Source organism: Solanum dulcamara, chromosome 7, assembly GCF_947179165.1.
Source record: "Solanum dulcamara chromosome 7, daSolDulc1.2, whole genome shotgun sequence".
Lineage (NCBI taxonomy): Eukaryota > Viridiplantae > Streptophyta > Magnoliopsida > Solanales > Solanaceae > Solanum > Solanum dulcamara.
The window spans coordinates 26,414,927-26,431,941 of record NC_077243.1 but is presented as its reverse complement, the minus strand read 5'-3'; the positions used below and the strand labels follow the sequence as shown (position 1 = coordinate 26,431,941).

Here is a 17,015-nt window from a genome sequence, read left to right as displayed (position 1 = left end):
GATTGAAATTGGACTTGAATTTAAGAAAAGAGATTTGATCATGAACACACCCTAGTCAATGCTTGAAGAACTCTAGAGGAACCTTGGGAGAGAAGTCTAAAATTTGTTTGGGGAATAATGAGGGAATAAAAGAGCTTTTAGGAGTATTTAGAATCCAATTCGTAATGAATCTAGCCCATAAAAACATTCGCATACATTATTAGGACGTAGGGAAAAGACCAAACTACCACTCATTAAAATCAAAATCTAGCAACTCTATGACTTGAGTCTATAGGTCGTAGACATAATGATCGGTCATTGTTACGACTCATCCTATAGCTCCTAAGAAAGGCCTGAAAGTCGAGCCTCTGTACTTTTGCTACGAGTCATGTTTACGACTCATCATTCTTTCTACCATCTGTCAAAATGGTTCATCTTGCAAGTCTGAAAGACCTATAAGTTGGTAGTCTCTGATGTTTTACCATGATTCCTCTTGATGGGGCGTATTTTCCTCTTTGGCTCATCCTGTTGAGTCGTAGAATAGGTTATGAGGGTCTATGGTTTCTTGGGCTCGAGTCCTGCTCTATGACTTGTTTCTATAAGTCGTACAAAGGACTCGTCAACCTAGCTTGTGCCTTAATAAATTTTCCAACCCTGAACCCCTGTCTACGCCTTGCCTCAAGATCCTGTAAAGATCCCTACGTCTCGTAGACCCACTCACGGACTTAGTGTCAGGCATCTTACAGGGTCTTACAATTTCCTTAACAAACATGGTGGTAGGACATTCCTTTGCAACCAAGTTGGAACCCCTGATATGAATTAGATCATTCGGGTACGTGGATCGGCAACCAATAAAAGAGCATACTCGGATAGCTTGGTTAACTTTAGGGCATAATCCCTCATACCCATGTTGCCCTGCCTAAGATTGATGATGTACAATGCCTTTGCCTCCCTTAGCTCATGAGGAAAGAAACGATCAATCAAACTAAGTTTGAAGGCATCCGAATCAAGAAGACCTTCATCCACTCATTCTAACTTCCATTGAGCATACCAAACATGAGCAACACTCTTGATTTTGTAGGCCACCAACTCCGTTTTCTCTTTTGAAGTTACCCCTATAATACTCACTATCTTATAAACCTCATCAATGAACTCTTGGGGATTCTCATCAACTTTTGAACCATGGAACTTGGGAGGGTTCATCCTTGCAAAGTCCCTTACTCTAAAAGCCGGAGTAGGAGCATTAGGAGGAACCACAACCCCTTGGTTTTCCACAACTTGGGCTAGCATGGTAATAGCAGTCCAAAACTCTACATTAGTCAGTTGGTCAAGTAGGGTACCTTTGCCTTAAGGGTCGGAGGAGCTTCGTCTTCATTAGCATCAACCCCTCTTTGCATAGGTTCTCTTCTCAAAGGCATTTCTAAAAATCGTAGCAGACAATCGTTAGGGAATGGAAATATTAGAGTATACTCTATCACATGACATAGATCATGAAAGAAGTGAAGATTTCCTAAAATGCCTCATAGCCTCCTATTCAAAGACGTGGCATGCTTAACATCCATGAATAAGACTATATTTGACGTGGCATGTTGTACTCCCTAGAATACCTTAAACCTCAGGCTCTGATACCAAGTTTGTCACAACCTGACCTAAGGCTTAGTCATAACATGACAATCGAAACTCTAAAGGGCTCCAACCAAGCCTCTTGACATATCGTAAGTATACATAAGGTAAAGTAAAGTGGAAGTAACATAGGAAGAGTCTAAAACATGAATCATAAAAGATAGTGTAAGATCGGCAACTGACACGCTACATCATTTTTTCCAACAATGTCCTTACTACTTAAGACGGACGAGAGCTAAGACATGTCCCTAGCTCACCCTCAACATGAATATAACTAAAGTCTTTGAAAGGAAACAACTCTTAACTCGCCCTCAATAGATGAGGACTCACCAAAATTTCGCCGGATGGGAATTTTACTAGGATCGTATAGAAGGTATGTGATCCTCAACCCCTACATTATGAGAAAATGTAGAAAATAATATGCGTTAGTGCATTTGAATGCATTAAGTATATGGGCATTCCATGCAATATAAATCATAAGATGCAATGATCTATTAATGGACATGATAAAGAGGATAATTCAATTCAATTTTTCCTTCTACCCTTTTGTAAATTTTATTATCTTTCTTGTCATTATTGTTCTGTATATGAAATTTTAATTTTAAGATGTCAATAAGTGTCTAAATAAAATACTTAATTAATAGTTAAGATATTTAAAATACCAGTTTCGACTTTTCATTTTCTAAAACCCTTGTGAGAAGAATTTACTTCATCAGATTTTATATATTTTTTTCGTTTATTTATTTATTTTCTACTTTTTCTTATTCAAGCCCATATGTACTTGTTTCCATAGTTGTAAGGATGTTTGTCTATTTATCAAAAGTAGTCTCTTTATATTTTTGTGTAAATTCTATCCTTCATCCGTAATTGAATTATATTAAATATGTTAAGAAAGGTAAATTTTACCCTTTTCTGTGATTATTTGTAATCGAATTATATTAAATATGTTGTAATTATAGTGAGGTTTATTTTTGGAGGATTGGGCTTTCCCGCCCTTTATTTGGTCCTATAGAGCATTACTTGGAAAGAATTCCTTCCTTTTGCTCATACCAAACATATTCAAATGATATCAATTATTACAAGTTGGTTTGCTCGTAAGCACACAATCATTGGATGCATCATTCAAATTCATCACTATAATCAACACTTATATTATTCACAAAACTCAACTCAACATTACGCCTCTCTTCTCCAATCTTGCATTGCTCGAAAAGCAATTGAGCCTGGAAAACAGCTCCATGGGCATCTCTGCCTCACGGGTTTAGGCTACAACATCAATTTAGCAACAAAGCTTGTTAATCTGTATTGTGTTTGTGACAAATTGACGAATGCCCATCACCTGTTTGATAGAATTCCTAAAGGAAATATTTTTCTTTGGAATGTTTTGATTCGTGGGTATGCTTGGAATGGACCATACCAGGCTGCAATTTCTCTGTATTATCAAATGCTTGATTATGGGCATGTTCCTGATAATTTTACCTTTCCGTTCATACTTAAAGCATGCTCGGCGTTGTCTGCGATTGATGTGGGGAAGGATATACATGAACACGCGAAGAGAACAAAGTGGGATAAAGATGTTTTTGTGGGTGCTGCCCTTATTGACATGTATGCTAAATGTGGTTGTGTTGGTAGGTCGAGGGAGGTGTTTGACAATGTCCCTGAGAGGGATGTAGTTGTTTGGAATTCAATGCTTGCTGCTTACTCACAAAACGGTCACCCTGAGGATTGTTTGTCTTTATGTGGTGCAATGGCATGTGGAGGTGTTAGACCCACGGAAGCGACCTTGGTGACTGCAATTTCTGCTTCTGCTGATGTAGCAGGCCTTCGACAGGGAAGGGAGCTTCATGGGTATAGTTGGAGACAGGGTTTTGACTCTCTTGACAAAGTGAAGACAGCACTTGTGGATATGTATGCCAAGAGTGGGTCTGTGAAGGTTGCTGGGGTCTTGTTCGAAGGACTCCAGGAGAAAAGAGTTGTTTCTTGGAATGCTATGATCACCGGATATGCAATGCATGGTCATGCTAATGCAGCACTTGGCCTGTTTAATGAGATGGTTGGCAAAGCTCAGCCGGATCATATAACTTTTGTAGGTGTTTTATCAGCTTGTAATCATGGAGGTCTGTTGAGTGAAGGGAGGATGTATTTTGATTCAATGTCAAAAGATTATGGAATAGAACCGACCATTCAGCACACTACATGCATGGTTGATCTCTTAGGTCATTCTGGTCGCTTAGATGAGGCTTATGGACTTATAATGCAGATGAAAGTTATGCCGGATGCTGGTGTATGGGGTGCACTTCTAAATTCATGCAAAATCCATGGTTATGTGGAATTTGCAGAATTGGCATTAGAGAGGTTGATTGAGCTTGAGCCTGATGATGCAGGCAATTACGTGATCCTATCAAATATTTATGCCCAAGCAGGTAGATGGGAAGGTGTTGCAAAGCTCAGAGAACTAATGAACAACAGAAGTGTGAAGAAAACCACCGCGTACAGTTGGATTGAAGTTAAAAACAAAGTACATGCATTTCTCTCTGGGGATACTTCTCATCCTATGTCTGACGAGATTTATGCAGAGCTACAGAGCTTAGGAACACGAATGGTACAAGCTGGCTATGTCCCAAACATTACACCTGTTTTCCATGATGTGGAAGATGACGAGAAGAGCAGAATGGTGTGCAGCCACAGTGAAAGGCTAGCGATTGCTTTTGGACTAATTAGTACACCCCCAGGGACAAAGCTGTTGATCACCAAGAACCTCCGAGTTTGTGAGGACTGTCATGTTGCAATCAAGTTTATCTCAAAGTTAACAGAGAGAGAAATCACTATCAGAGATGTCAATCGCTATCATCATTTCAAAGATGGCATCTGTTCTTGTGGAGATTATTGGTGAAATGGGTTCAGGATTTCAGCGTCCACTAGGGAGATGAGAAACCAATTGCTCCTTGAAAAAGAATTGGCTCGTCTAACTGAGTAAAAATGTAAGTCATGATTGTTTTGTCAAAAAGCAATTACTCCTCAAATGTGACCATGTTCTTGTTCCCACTAAAGAAGCAGTTCTAATTTGTTTCAGCAAAGAGATATTGGGTTTGGCCAACATAAAGATGCAATCTTGTAAGGGCCATGTGTGGACGATTGAAGAGAACTCTGATTTGTTCCTGCAACTAATCTCTGTTGCCACTCCTCACTTCACGTCAAACATCCTCTACTCTTGCAGCACATACATAGATTCGCATTCAGAAATACATCTTTATATGAGATAGTTAATGGTCTTACCCTTGGTGTATCTCAGTGGTGAATTACATTGAGATTCTGCAGCTAGCTCGTACGTGAACATGTGTTTAATAGGTTTGCTGATTTTTTTCATGCGTAGGTACTTCTAACTGCAGCATGTGATGTATTTCTTTGTGCATAAACTCCTAAGGCTGAGTGGAAGCCAGCATTGCCATGGTCAACTGGCCAAAAGACCAATTCTACTATATTCTCATCCAAAGTATTCATCTCAAATAGTTGGTCATTACCCGAAAGCCTTTATACTTTGAATAACATCTCCAGTCTCCAAGCAAACCACTGGCCATGTTATTTTAGCATTTAGCTACTAAATCAGGTATTATTTGTTCAGCGCTATTTCTTTTCTTTTTTTCCCTTCGCATAAAGATTGATACATTTTTATACACTTTTTGCCTTGTTGAGATGCCTTAAGGAGTTGACATGATTTATGTGGACCTTACAAAGTATTTTGGTTAATTACACATTGAGATTACATGTCAAAAATCCTCCCTCTTTTTTTTTTTTTTTGGATGAAGTAAGGTATCACATTAAAAAGCATCAAGCTGATGCAGAATTACAGAATAGATAAAAGGGCTCACAGAGAGCATAAGCAAAAGTTGTTAGCTCCTTTACAATCTTCAAACTAGTACGAGAGAGCTTACAAAGCAAGAAATTGTTCATGCAAAATCCTCTCTATTTCTTGAACACCATATATGGTAGAAAATGGGTCTAAGGGGATACTAGTTAGTTGCCCTAAATTTTTATCATTTGGATTCACAATCAGGAATCTTATTAGAATGAAAAAGGAGAACAACCATAGGTATAAAGCGGCCTGGTGAAATAAGCATCCTGAAATAAACTCCTACAAATTGACTTTGTTGATGACCTCTCGTTACTAATATGCTAACAAATAGTATTCAAAAGTAACGAGATTCCAGGAACTGACTTTGTTGATGACCTCTCGTTACTAATATGCTAACAAATAGTATTCAAAAGTAACGAGATTCCAGGAACAAGGTCAAATTGTAGCAATCTGGTTTACATACATCTCAACAACAACAACAACAACAAAATAAAACAACATACAACAACAATAACAACAACAACAACAACATACCCAGTGTAGTCCCACACAGTAAAGTCTGGGGAGGGTAGAGTGTACTCCTTACCTCCACCCTTGATATTTCTGGTCACTCCTAAATGAGTCAAAAACCTTACTGCAAATAAATCCTTATTCATGGCATACCATCAAAGCCACGACGTAAGATATACGGAGGTTGCACATATGAAGAAGCATTGACGAGATGCCATGAACAAGATCTATTTAGAGTGGCTCTGAATTCTGATGGATGCTTTTAGTGTTGCTTAAGGATCTTTATATAGGCGATTTGGAAGGCCTAGCAAGAAACTACAGCTAATTTAGCATGACCGAATTGGGCATCTTATTTAAATTGAGGATTTACTAAATAATGAAATATGAAACAACAGATTTAGTTTGTTGGCATAATGCGTATGGAAATTATAAAACTCCATCCATTTTCATTTTCAGAAAATCTACTTCATAGATTGCAAAATAATTTTGCTACTAATTAACATAATCAAGTTGTTGTTTGATAAGAGTGGGAACAAAAGAAGAGGAATGGATCTTGTAGATAAAAACAATCCTTCAAAGGAAAAGGGTAAAAATGATATGTGTAAGTTTAATTAAAATTGAAACTAATAAAATCAAGAGTTAACGGTCAAAAATACTTCTAAACTATCACTTTTTCGCGAATTTCATACCTCAACTATCCATTGTTTCCTTTTCTTAGATACACTATCACTCTCTTTGTATTAAAATACACCTTAATGTTGAGTTGTTGGCGCGTCTGGTACACGCTCCATTTTAGTTAAAATACACCTTAATGTTGAGTTGTTGGCGCGTCTGGTACACGCTCCATTTTAGTTAAAAAAGAGTGCCAAGTGGCTAATTTTGTCCACCTAATATAATTAGGACGTTATTAGTGATTTTAATAAAATGAGTAAAAGTTAAGAGGGGGGGGTGGTTTAAAAAAAATCAATTTTAAGGTTCTAGAATCATACTCCCCTGTCCCAATTTATGTGGCACAGTTCGGATTTCAAGAGTCAAATAGTTTAAGTTTGACCATGAATTTCGGCAGGGAATCCTTCAAATATTTTGAAATAAATTTATATTTAGAAACTACGTAAAAAGTACTATAAGTCACAATAATTGACAATTCAAGGTATTGAAAAGATATATGAAAAAATTAGGGTCAAAGATAGACTTGTTTGAATTTCGAAATTCGAAAAGTGCCACATAATTGGGACGGAGGGAGTAATTATATGGCTAAAATTGTTCAGCTTGATATTTTTCCTCATTAACCTTCACTATTCGTAGGCGCATTAGCGCATTACAATTTCTTGTGCTCTGATTTCTGTTATTTCTGTTATTACCTATACTTTCTATACTTTGATTACTCTATTTTATCTGTGACGCTTTTGTTATTTTTTTTCTCATAACGCTTTTAATTTCGTAGCCTTATCTGATATTTTTTCATGTTTATATTGAGCCGAAGGTCTCCAGGAAACAACCGTCCTACTTTGGTAGGAGTAAGATCTGCGTACACTCTACCCTCCCCAGACCCCACATTGTGGGATTTCACTGGGTGGTTGTTGTTGTTGTAACCTTCAATTTCAACATGAACTATCATTTAGTCTTTGGTTTTGATTAAAAAATCTAGGGTTCTATAAAATTCTAGGGTTGTGTAAAATCTTAGGGTTCATTGTGGGATCTTATAAAATTCTAGGATTCATGAAAAGATAAAGAAAGAAAAAGGGGAAGAAAATCCGAGAAATGATGGAAAAGTGATAGAGAGAAGGATTTAAAGGAAAATAGCAAAAAGTTTTTTTCAAGAAAATTATTCAGCTCAATTAGTTGTTATAGATGCCACGTGGATCAATTTTTATAGGTTATTTAAGTCCCCACGTGCCTATTATCGGATGATTTCAAACATTTGGCCAACTCAGTAACGAAAGTGTGTTTTTAATACAAGGGGTGTGATAGTTTAGGTGGGAAAGGGGAACACAATGGACAGTTGAGCTATGAAACTCGCGAAAAAATAATTTCAAACATTTGACCAACTCAGTAACGAAAGTGTGTTTTTAATATAAGGGGTGTGATAGTTTAGGTGGGAAGGGGGAACAATGGATAGTTGAGATATGAAACTCGCGGAAAAGTGATAGTGAAGGTGTATTTTTGACCATTTACTCTAATATCAAAGAAAATGGAATATCTTTATCTCAAGTGGAAACACCAAAATCATGAAATTAGATTCTGGAGTGAGGTTTTTGATTAACTTAGATTGGTGAGTGGTAAGACCAGAATATAGATGTTTAACTTAATTAAGCATTGAGGGTCAGAGATGAAGTTGTAGATTAGGCTATAGCTAGGGAATGCTTTTTGGGATAAAATTCACCGGAGATCAGAGTTGTTGAAGTTGGTGTGGGGTTAATCAAACCTTTTGTAGTGATTCCATTATATTGAACAAAAGTAAAGAAAGAACGACTGTATTAATTCCCTAATTGGATGCAATGAGGGTCTTCTGAAGAAGGAATTAGAAGACTAAACTACTAACCTTCACAAGTTTCATATCAGCCTACCGAAGGATAGATTTCAAAGACTAGAGAACAAAATACGATATATGATACCAGAGATGCGCGCACGTACACACACACATAAATAGAGAGATAAGGAATCGGATAAGAACAGCAGGAGAACCAACACGAGGAAAAGAATTAAGTCGAAAGGCTTTATCTGTGTGAGAAGAGAACTGATTATTGGAGTTGATGACAGGATGGAAGCCATCAGAGGTGGAAGGAAAAGAAAATGATGAAATGGGCTCTAATGTGGAAGAAAAGTGAGAAGAAACCAAAAGCCAATTGATTCTTGATTTTGAAAAAAGGGTTGTGAGAGTTTTTATGACATCGTTGATGTCCTACAGGGAAGTGGTAAAATAGTTACAAATGGTACTTTAAATTGGATGAGGAAGCACATCTACAACGCTTCAGAAATTGTTGCACCATGAATATGCACCAGACAAGTGGTCCAAGAAGTCCATTCCAGAGGAGCTAAGCCACAGTTAGCTAGAATTTTAAAGTTTTAGATTTCTACCCTGCATGATGTGTGTGTGTAGTTGATAGTTTGATTTGGTGCAAGCTGGGACTTTCTGTCCAGTCGCATTTTGATTAACCTTGTACAGATCTCCAACTTGGGTAAATAAAAGATTCCAAGTACCTATATATATATATGTATATGTGCAACAAATAACTATCTAGTTCGGTCCTTAAGTTGCTTGCTTGTGACATATCTCAGATATATTTGTAGGCACTTATTGAGCCTACCTATCTTCGCATCAGACTAGCGGTAGAAAGATATGCTGGGGTTAATATTTACCTGTAAAGCAGTGAGCTCTCTACATAAATAAGCTAAGAAGAATCTTATCTTTATCAGGTACTATATTAGAGGAATTTGTGCCAAAGATAGTCTCCGATCAAAAGGGGTGTCCGCAAGACATGTAAAGCTCCCTATATGACTGGCTTTTTAAATCTATTCTAATTTCAGGGTAAGGTAAGGTTTTGAGGCTGATATTTCTCCTTCTTCCTTATTTACTTTGAAAGCAGAACTTTGGGAATTCAGCCAGTCTCCTTAATCCTAAATCTTTAAATATTGCTTCTCTTATAGTTTTTTTTGTTCTTGTCGCGTGTTTTTGGCAGATTTTAATCATCCAGAGGCCGTCAAAGATATCTGCAAAGCAGTTATGCCTACTTCCTAGTACTCCAAGGTTTCCATTTCATTATCTTTTGGAACGATTTCTAGCGTATGGCAACAAAAGAGAGTTGTGTTCATGTCTTCTTCCACATTCGTTCAGACCTATTTATGACCATATACCTATCCAGACTTAACATTATGTAAACATGAAATTATTTCCCAAGACATTTAAAGCACAATTTGTTCTCCTGGAATAGTTCTTAGTTGGGTTTTCGGGAGCTCTCTGAAGATTTTGACTAGGTAAAAATAGGATATAGATAAAAACAAGGAGTGTTTAAAACATATATAGCCTAACACAAAAGCATATAGAAATGCTAATGGGTCATTAAGAATAACATGTGATACAGTTATATTGTGCTAATTAACAATTTAATTAGCAAGTGGAATAAGAGGAATACTGTATTAGTTGACAAAGAAATCAACCATCTTGCTTAAATAATGTGCTAATTAACAATTTACCATCCCCTGCTTTCCACGGAGTCCCTCTTGTTTATAAGGAAGACTTTGATTTTCCGTGTTTTGACTTTTGATCCATGATCTACAAAACAATATTTCCCTTTCCGTTGTTGATGCTTTTGTCACAGTTCTGGTGGGGGCGCCCACCGCGAATGTAACAAATGGTTTTACTTCAATAGTCAAGAACATTTTCATTTAATAGGACAGAGCAACATATCTGGCCATGGCAGAGTCTTTATTCAGATCAGCCCAGCAGGTATGATTAATTTGACTTGGGACGGTGTGGTTCCGCCTGAATGTCAGCCCAACCAATCCACAATCCTCCGACTTAGTGCAGAACGTACATTGTCACATTTTTAGTTTACACCTACATAGCCAACATTTTTTTAATAAATCTTTGTACATTATTATACAGTAGTTATACACAATACTATAAAATATTTACATTATATCTAAGTGTATTTACATTTAAAAGTGTTTATCGCATCGATTTTTTTTATTTTTTTTGCAATTTTCAATTGCAATTCTTGTTCAAAACCAATATGAATCACCACCAAATGACTTCAAATTTTGTAGACAACCTCCTTAGACTATTTCCAACAAGTTTAAACAACACCAACTTCAAATTCTCACAAAAAAATAAGTCTAAAAATTCAAACCCACTTGTTTTAGGTTGTTCAACCATAGTGGGTTACCTTTCTCATTTGATTTTCACCGCCCAAATCTTACAAAATTAGTATTCTAACCTTGTTTTGGAGCTCCAGACACAACAGTAAATTGAGTTTGACAACTGACAATTAATAGGATTCACAAATTTTCAGATATGAACTCAAAAATTTCAATAATGAAGATTCCGAGATTTGTTCCTCCTAATCCGAATCGAATGCGAAAACAGGGTGATGTAGTTATTTTTAAAGTCTCCTTGAACTGTAGATTGTATGTCCTGCCCCGAGTAGCAGCGGAACCACATGGTGTCATGAGGGTGCGCGTGCACCCAATATCGTTTAATTTTATATATATATATATATATAAAAGGAATCATATATTTAATTGTATACTCTCGTAATCAAAACTCATCTGGGTGAACTAGTTAAAGCCATCACTTTATCTTGCAAAACCACAAGTTCCAGTCTAGACAAAGCGCTATTATCCTGAGTTTGCATGTGGCCCCACGCGGATGGAGGTGCTAGTTATTTATCAGATCTTTTATTTTATTGATCAACGATGAAAAAATCTTAGTGTAGACAAGCTGGTATAGGTGCACAATGATTCCTGACACAGAAAGCAATACTACTTTTAATGTAGCGTCGGAAAATCAACAGAGTTAATAATAAAAAATTCTGCTCATGACTAATAAAAACAAGGGATGTTATTTAGTTTTGATGATCAACAAACTATGGGACCTGATACACGAACCTGATCTCATGAGTAAGTCAAGTTGCAAGACAGACTAGCCAGCTGTAAAGTTGTCATTAGATGAATCCTAGAATGAGCATCTCCAACATTAATACTCAAACCTTGGACAACAAAATTTGTTGTTTTTCGACTGAAAGAATCAACAATCAAAAAGGCTTTGTTTTTGTTCTCTCAAGAAAAGACAAACTTCTACAAAGCTACATGATACCTAATAGAGTTGTTCAAAAGATGTTCTTTTTTGTAGCTTTGTTGTTGTGTTAAGTCTTATGTGTAACATTGTAAAATGAGTTCCTATTGTATAAAGGAATCTTGATTATTTCTCTTTGTATTGCATGATTGTGACTTCATTGCTAGAGTTAGCTTTGAAGTAGTTTCTAAAGTTTACGTCAACTAGAGTAAGTTGGGATAGTGGGCAATAGAGATATTACTTAGGCTCAAGTTTTGTAATAGTTTTGTTGCAAGCGAAAGGGTGGAGAGGTTACTAGTTACATTAGGTTGTAATAGTTTACTTTGATCTTGCATCTTAGTGAAGATTGGCATTAAACTCTGAGGCGGCCTTGGATCAGGTCGTGGTTTTTCCTCCCTTGAGCAAGGAGGTTTTCCACGTAAAACAAGTTTGCAATACTTTTACTTTCCTGTTTCTCTTATCGTTTATAATTTAGTCAAAGGATCAGGTCCATTGACACAGTGACGGACTTGTGCAAAGTTATCAAGGAACATATCTTTTCATCCAACGAAATACTAGATAAGAGAAAATATAGTTTTCCAACTGTTAGCTAAAGCCCACTTATAATAATTAACAACTGATTCATAAGCTCTCCAACAAATTAATATTTACTGATTGTTAAATTGAGCAATCAATTGAGTGAATAATTATAGAAGACATGAAACTCATACACAGGAGATGAAAACATATAGAAAATGTTATTGCATTGTATTCTGAGTATATTATTTGTGCACTTGCCTCAAAATGGAAGGGAAGCTAGTCTATCCGAAGACCGTTCTTGAGCAACTATAATACTCTTGTCTTCATGATATTTCTAATACTGATATTATAATGGTAATATGCTTTCATAACCTTTAAACTGTCAATACGTAAGGTAAACAACCCCCATGCGCGGCGCAGATGGTGGGTTACAGCATCTTTTTCTTTCTTTATTAAAAGCCTTATTGGTTAGACCATTTGCGACACAGAAAGCAAGACATTTTTCAATGCAGCACCAGAAATCAAATTGACTTGTACAGTATAACTAAATAGTTTCTCATGGGAGTGAATTAAAAAAGATTTTTGAGAGTGTAAATAAAAAAATAGGACACAAGTCTTGAAAATAAAGTAAAAGGTATTCTTCTTTAATTAGTGATAATGACACATATTTTAAGAACCCACAAAATTTTTTAATTTACAAAAGACTTCCTCTTTTTTTTCCGTGCCCCTCATCCACCCCTCAGCCCTAGCCTCCCCCAAACCTCCCCTCTTCCACGTCATCATCACCTCCAAACAACTAGCAGATGTTTAAACATTTGTCTAAACAACTAACAAATGTTTTCATATCTCGATCTCCAAAACAATTAGCAAATATTTGCATATTTCTCCAAACAACTAGCTGATATTTAAAATATTCTCATTGTTTTAACTAAAGAATCATAAAAAATAGTTAAACAACTTAGGGTTGTTTAAATATCTTCTGGTTGTTTGAACTAAACAACTTTTGATTGTTTAAACAATTTAGGATTGTTTAAACAACATCTCTTGGTTGCTTGAACAACTCATGTTTATATAAACAACATATCATCTCCTCTCTTCTCTTCTCTTTTCATCATTTTTTTTTATAATTTTCACAATCAAATCGTAGTGAAAGAATTGGGAAAAAGAGTAGAGAAGAGAAGAGAGGAGAGGAGAACAGAGAAAATCGAATAAAGAAGAAAGCATTGGGGAAAAGAAAAGAGAAGAGAGGAGAGGAAAGGAGAACAGAGAAAGAGGAAGAAATGCGTTTAGAAAATGGATGGAATTTTGGATTTTGTTAAAAGTTTTTGATCATTTAATTTTTATCCTAAGTTTATAAATATTTTAAATCAATCCATCTCTTTATAATTAACACTTAATTACTTAATTAAATATTTATAACAAAAGGAAAAAAATTTCCCTATCATTATTGCACTCTGAAATAACCCTTTCTCCTTACGGTTCTAATAAACAAATATTCGACGGAAAAAATGGGAATCCAAAGTCTTTATTTTTGTATAAATTTAGGGGTTACCTAATCAACCTAATACTATGTTCTTTACTCCAACTGATGGCTGCTCAAGAATCAAACTCCAATGTCATCGGTTCTTCGCAGTCATCGGAGGAAAAGGATGCTGCTCTAATAAACGAGCTCCCAAGTTCTCTCTTTTGGGATGTTATGGAGATTAAAAAATGGCAAGGCTTCTGGTTCGAGCCTGGCCTAATCAAATGTGCCATGAGATTTAATTCCTCTTTCCAAGCTGGGAACGGCGATGTTTTATTAGCATCAGCTCCAAAGACCGGTACCACTTGGCTCAAAGCCCTTTGTCTCTGCATCTTGAACCAGAACCATAACATCCCCGAAAACGAAGATCTGCTAACTAAAGACAATCCACAATTTCATGTTCAGACCATTGAATCTTCCATTTACTCCACAAAACCAACTCTTGATCTGTATGCAACATCATCTCCACGACTTTTCCACACCCATTTGCCTTTCAATCTTCTTCCGGATTCCATCAGCACTTCCAACTGCAAAATTGTTTGCGTAGCCCGAAACCCCAAGGACACATTGGTCTCTCTATGGCACTTTTTCAATTCCATTTTCAGGGCAAATCAAGAACCTTATCCCCTGGAAAAGGCGGTTGAGGAGTTCTGCACAGGGGTTCATCAATACGGGCCGTATTTCGAAAATGTATTGGGTTATTGGTTGGAAAGTCAGAAGAGGCCTGAGAAGATACTGTTTTTGAAATACGAAGAGATGATAAAGAACCCGAAAGAGCAGGTGAAGAAATTAGGATCGTTTCTTGGAATGCCATTTGAGAAGGAAGAGGATTTGGAGAAAGTTGTATGGAGATGTAGTTTGGAGAGATTGAGGAACTTGGATGTGAATAAAAATGGGTCTGTAATTTATGGAGTTCCGAATGGTAGTTATTTCAGGAAAGGAATGGTTGGTGATTGGAAGAATTGCTTGAATACTGAAATGGAAGATCAAATTAACCAAACAACACTCCTCAAGTTCAAAGACTCTGGACTGAAGTTTGAGAATTGAAATCCTTTGTTTTGTGTTTTCTCTTCATTTCTTTTTTGTTGTTCACGAATATCGGCGCGGAACGGAAAAAAAGCCTAATTCTCGAATATCATAGGTTACTTTTCTATCTTCCTCCCTAGTGATGTTCCCAAAGAAATGCTAGTTAAAGAGCAGGTCCCTGATTAATGGGTTCCTACGCTCTTGCGAGTTGTATTTGATTTCTCAATTTTGTATTTCCTATCTTTTAATTTGTTTGACATATTTTGATTTAGCTCGAAGTTTAAGACAATTTTCGCTAACTCTTTACTTGCACTTTTGCAAACCAATGTGTTACCTTATAAAATATTTTTATGATGGTAAAAATTGAAATGTAATTTAAGAATGTGTCTAATTATATTCGTGTTTGTTTTTGTAACAGAGCAAGAAACAAAGTCAAAAGCCTATTAATTTGATGAAGAAACTAATAGTCATTTTCCTTATTCAAAATTAAAGTTCATTATATTTATATTGCTATTAGGTTATTTAATTATATATTTTAATTGAATGCTTAATAAACATGACACACACTTCAACCAGTGTCATGTTGATATGTTTGTCTCATTGTTTAGTACTTTAATTCGATCGAAAAACAAAAAGCCTTTTATTTTACCAAAACAAATTTAGAGCCCGTTTGGATTGGCTTTAAGTTGAAGCTCCTTTTCAGCTTTTGGACGTGTTTACCTAATGCTAACTTTAAGCCAGAAAGTTCTTAAAGTCAGTCAAAAATGAAAAGTTAGGATTCCTAACTTTTTTTTCCTAAGTGCTTAAAGTCATTTTCTTTGACCATGAAAATTACTTTTATATCCCTTATATTTTAATTAAATTCCCAAACTACCATTTTTATTCTTTTAACCCTAAAATTCACATAATTTTCCTCATTTAAGCACTTTTATCCAAACACTCAACTGCTTATTTATAAAAATAACTTTCAGCACTTTAAAGTTCTAAAAGCACTTCATACATAAAAGTCATTTTTTTAAGCCCATCCAAACGGACTCTTATTAGTAATTGTAAGTATGTTATACATACTTTAGTCATCGACTTATTTTCTTAATCTCTCTATAGATTAACACGTGCATGGATCATATATATTCAAACCAAATGCTTTTGATAGGTTCAAACATTTCCCTTAATCTTTTCAACAAGATTGTGAAGTGCATCACTAGTAAGACGCTTCTGATAAATATAATCAAGGCCAGCATCCATGAATGATTTCTTCTCTTCTTCTTTTTCAACGATAGTCACCCCCGCAATCAAGCTACAAACATGCATATCTTGAAGTTCCTTAATTGCCTGCATAATAGAAAATATTTCTAACAGTTTTGTTAATTGAATTAGGTCAAAATTAAGATGTGCAAACAAAAAATTTGAATTACGATTTATAGAAGCCTACTTGACGACCGTTCATAACTGGGATATATAAATACATCAGAATCAAATCAAAGTATGCACCAGAGTGATGAGCAATAATCGCTTCTTGGCCAATTATTTCGCCTCGTGAATTTCCACACCAAATTTCCTTAGAAATAATTTGTGGATACTTCGAGCTATATCGTCATCATCTATCGTTTGGTTTGGATACAAATTATTATTGGAATAAGTTATACTGGGATTAGTTATTCTGAGAGTAGTTTTTATTGCCTGTTTGTTTGATCATATTTAAAGTTACATTTATTGCATAATTTCTAAGAATAAGTTGTTTGTTTACGAAAATACCCTCCATCTTATTTAACTTTTTTTTTTTTTACGTTTTCTTTGCAAGCTTTAGTTATTCATTCCTAAAAATATAATTTTCATCTTATTTAATTTAAATAGTTTTATTTATGTATTTCCATGATTGTGCCACATTTTTAAAAAAATTAACTTTCATCTTATTTAACTTAAAAATAAAACTTTCATCTTATTTAACTTTAAATAAAATTTTCATCTTATTTAATTTATAAAACTTTCCTCTTGTTTAGCTTAAAAATAAACTTCCATCTTATTTAACTTAAAAATAAAACTTTCAATTTCAGTTTTTTAAAGTAAAAGAAATTTTGCTATTAAAATTATCAACATTTTAAAGTTATCTATATTTTAATTGATATATAAAATATAATTTTTAAGTTAGTAATAAACTATTTAATTTAAAATATGTAATTTAGTAGTGG

General features: G+C 35.3%; 2 protein-coding genes across 4 annotated transcripts; both read left to right on the top strand.

Annotated features, from left to right (window-relative positions):
- The first annotated feature begins 2,571 nt into the window (after positions 1-2,571).
- Positions 2,572-10,530, top strand: LOC129896624 (pentatricopeptide repeat-containing protein CRR2, chloroplastic-like). 3 transcript variants are annotated; one of them, XM_055972557.1, is made up of 5 exons: positions 2,572-4,583; positions 4,676-4,864; positions 4,976-5,209; positions 9,383-9,499; positions 9,646-10,530. In XM_055972557.1, exon 1 carries the CDS (start codon positions 2,666-2,668, stop codon positions 4,493-4,495), a length of 1,830 nt encoding a protein of 609 aa, XP_055828532.1. In that variant the 5' UTR covers positions 2,572-2,665; the 3' UTR covers positions 4,496-4,583; positions 4,676-4,864; positions 4,976-5,209; positions 9,383-9,499; positions 9,646-10,530. The 3 variants fall into 3 exon arrangements, with proteins under 3 accessions (XP_055828532.1, XP_055828533.1, XP_055828531.1); XM_055972558.1 differs by having other exon boundaries at positions 4,676-5,209; positions 9,383-9,494; XM_055972556.1 differs by having other exon boundaries at positions 4,676-5,209.
- A 3,336-nt stretch (positions 10,531-13,866) lies between these two features.
- On the top strand, positions 13,867-14,847 carry LOC129894645 (cytosolic sulfotransferase 8-like). The gene has a single exon (XM_055970319.1). It carries the CDS (start codon positions 13,867-13,869, stop codon positions 14,845-14,847), a length of 981 nt encoding a protein of 326 aa, XP_055826294.1.
- The last annotated feature ends 2,168 nt before the right edge of the window (positions 14,848-17,015 follow it).

Coding starts and splice junctions, on each gene's coding strand:
- LOC129894645 (XM_055970319.1), top strand. CDS start 13,867: ATGGCTGCTCAAGAATCAAACTCCAATGTCATCGGTTCTTCGCAGTCA.
- LOC129896624 (XM_055972557.1), top strand. CDS start 2,666: ATGATATCAATTATTACAAGTTGGTTTGCTCGTAAGCACACAATCATT.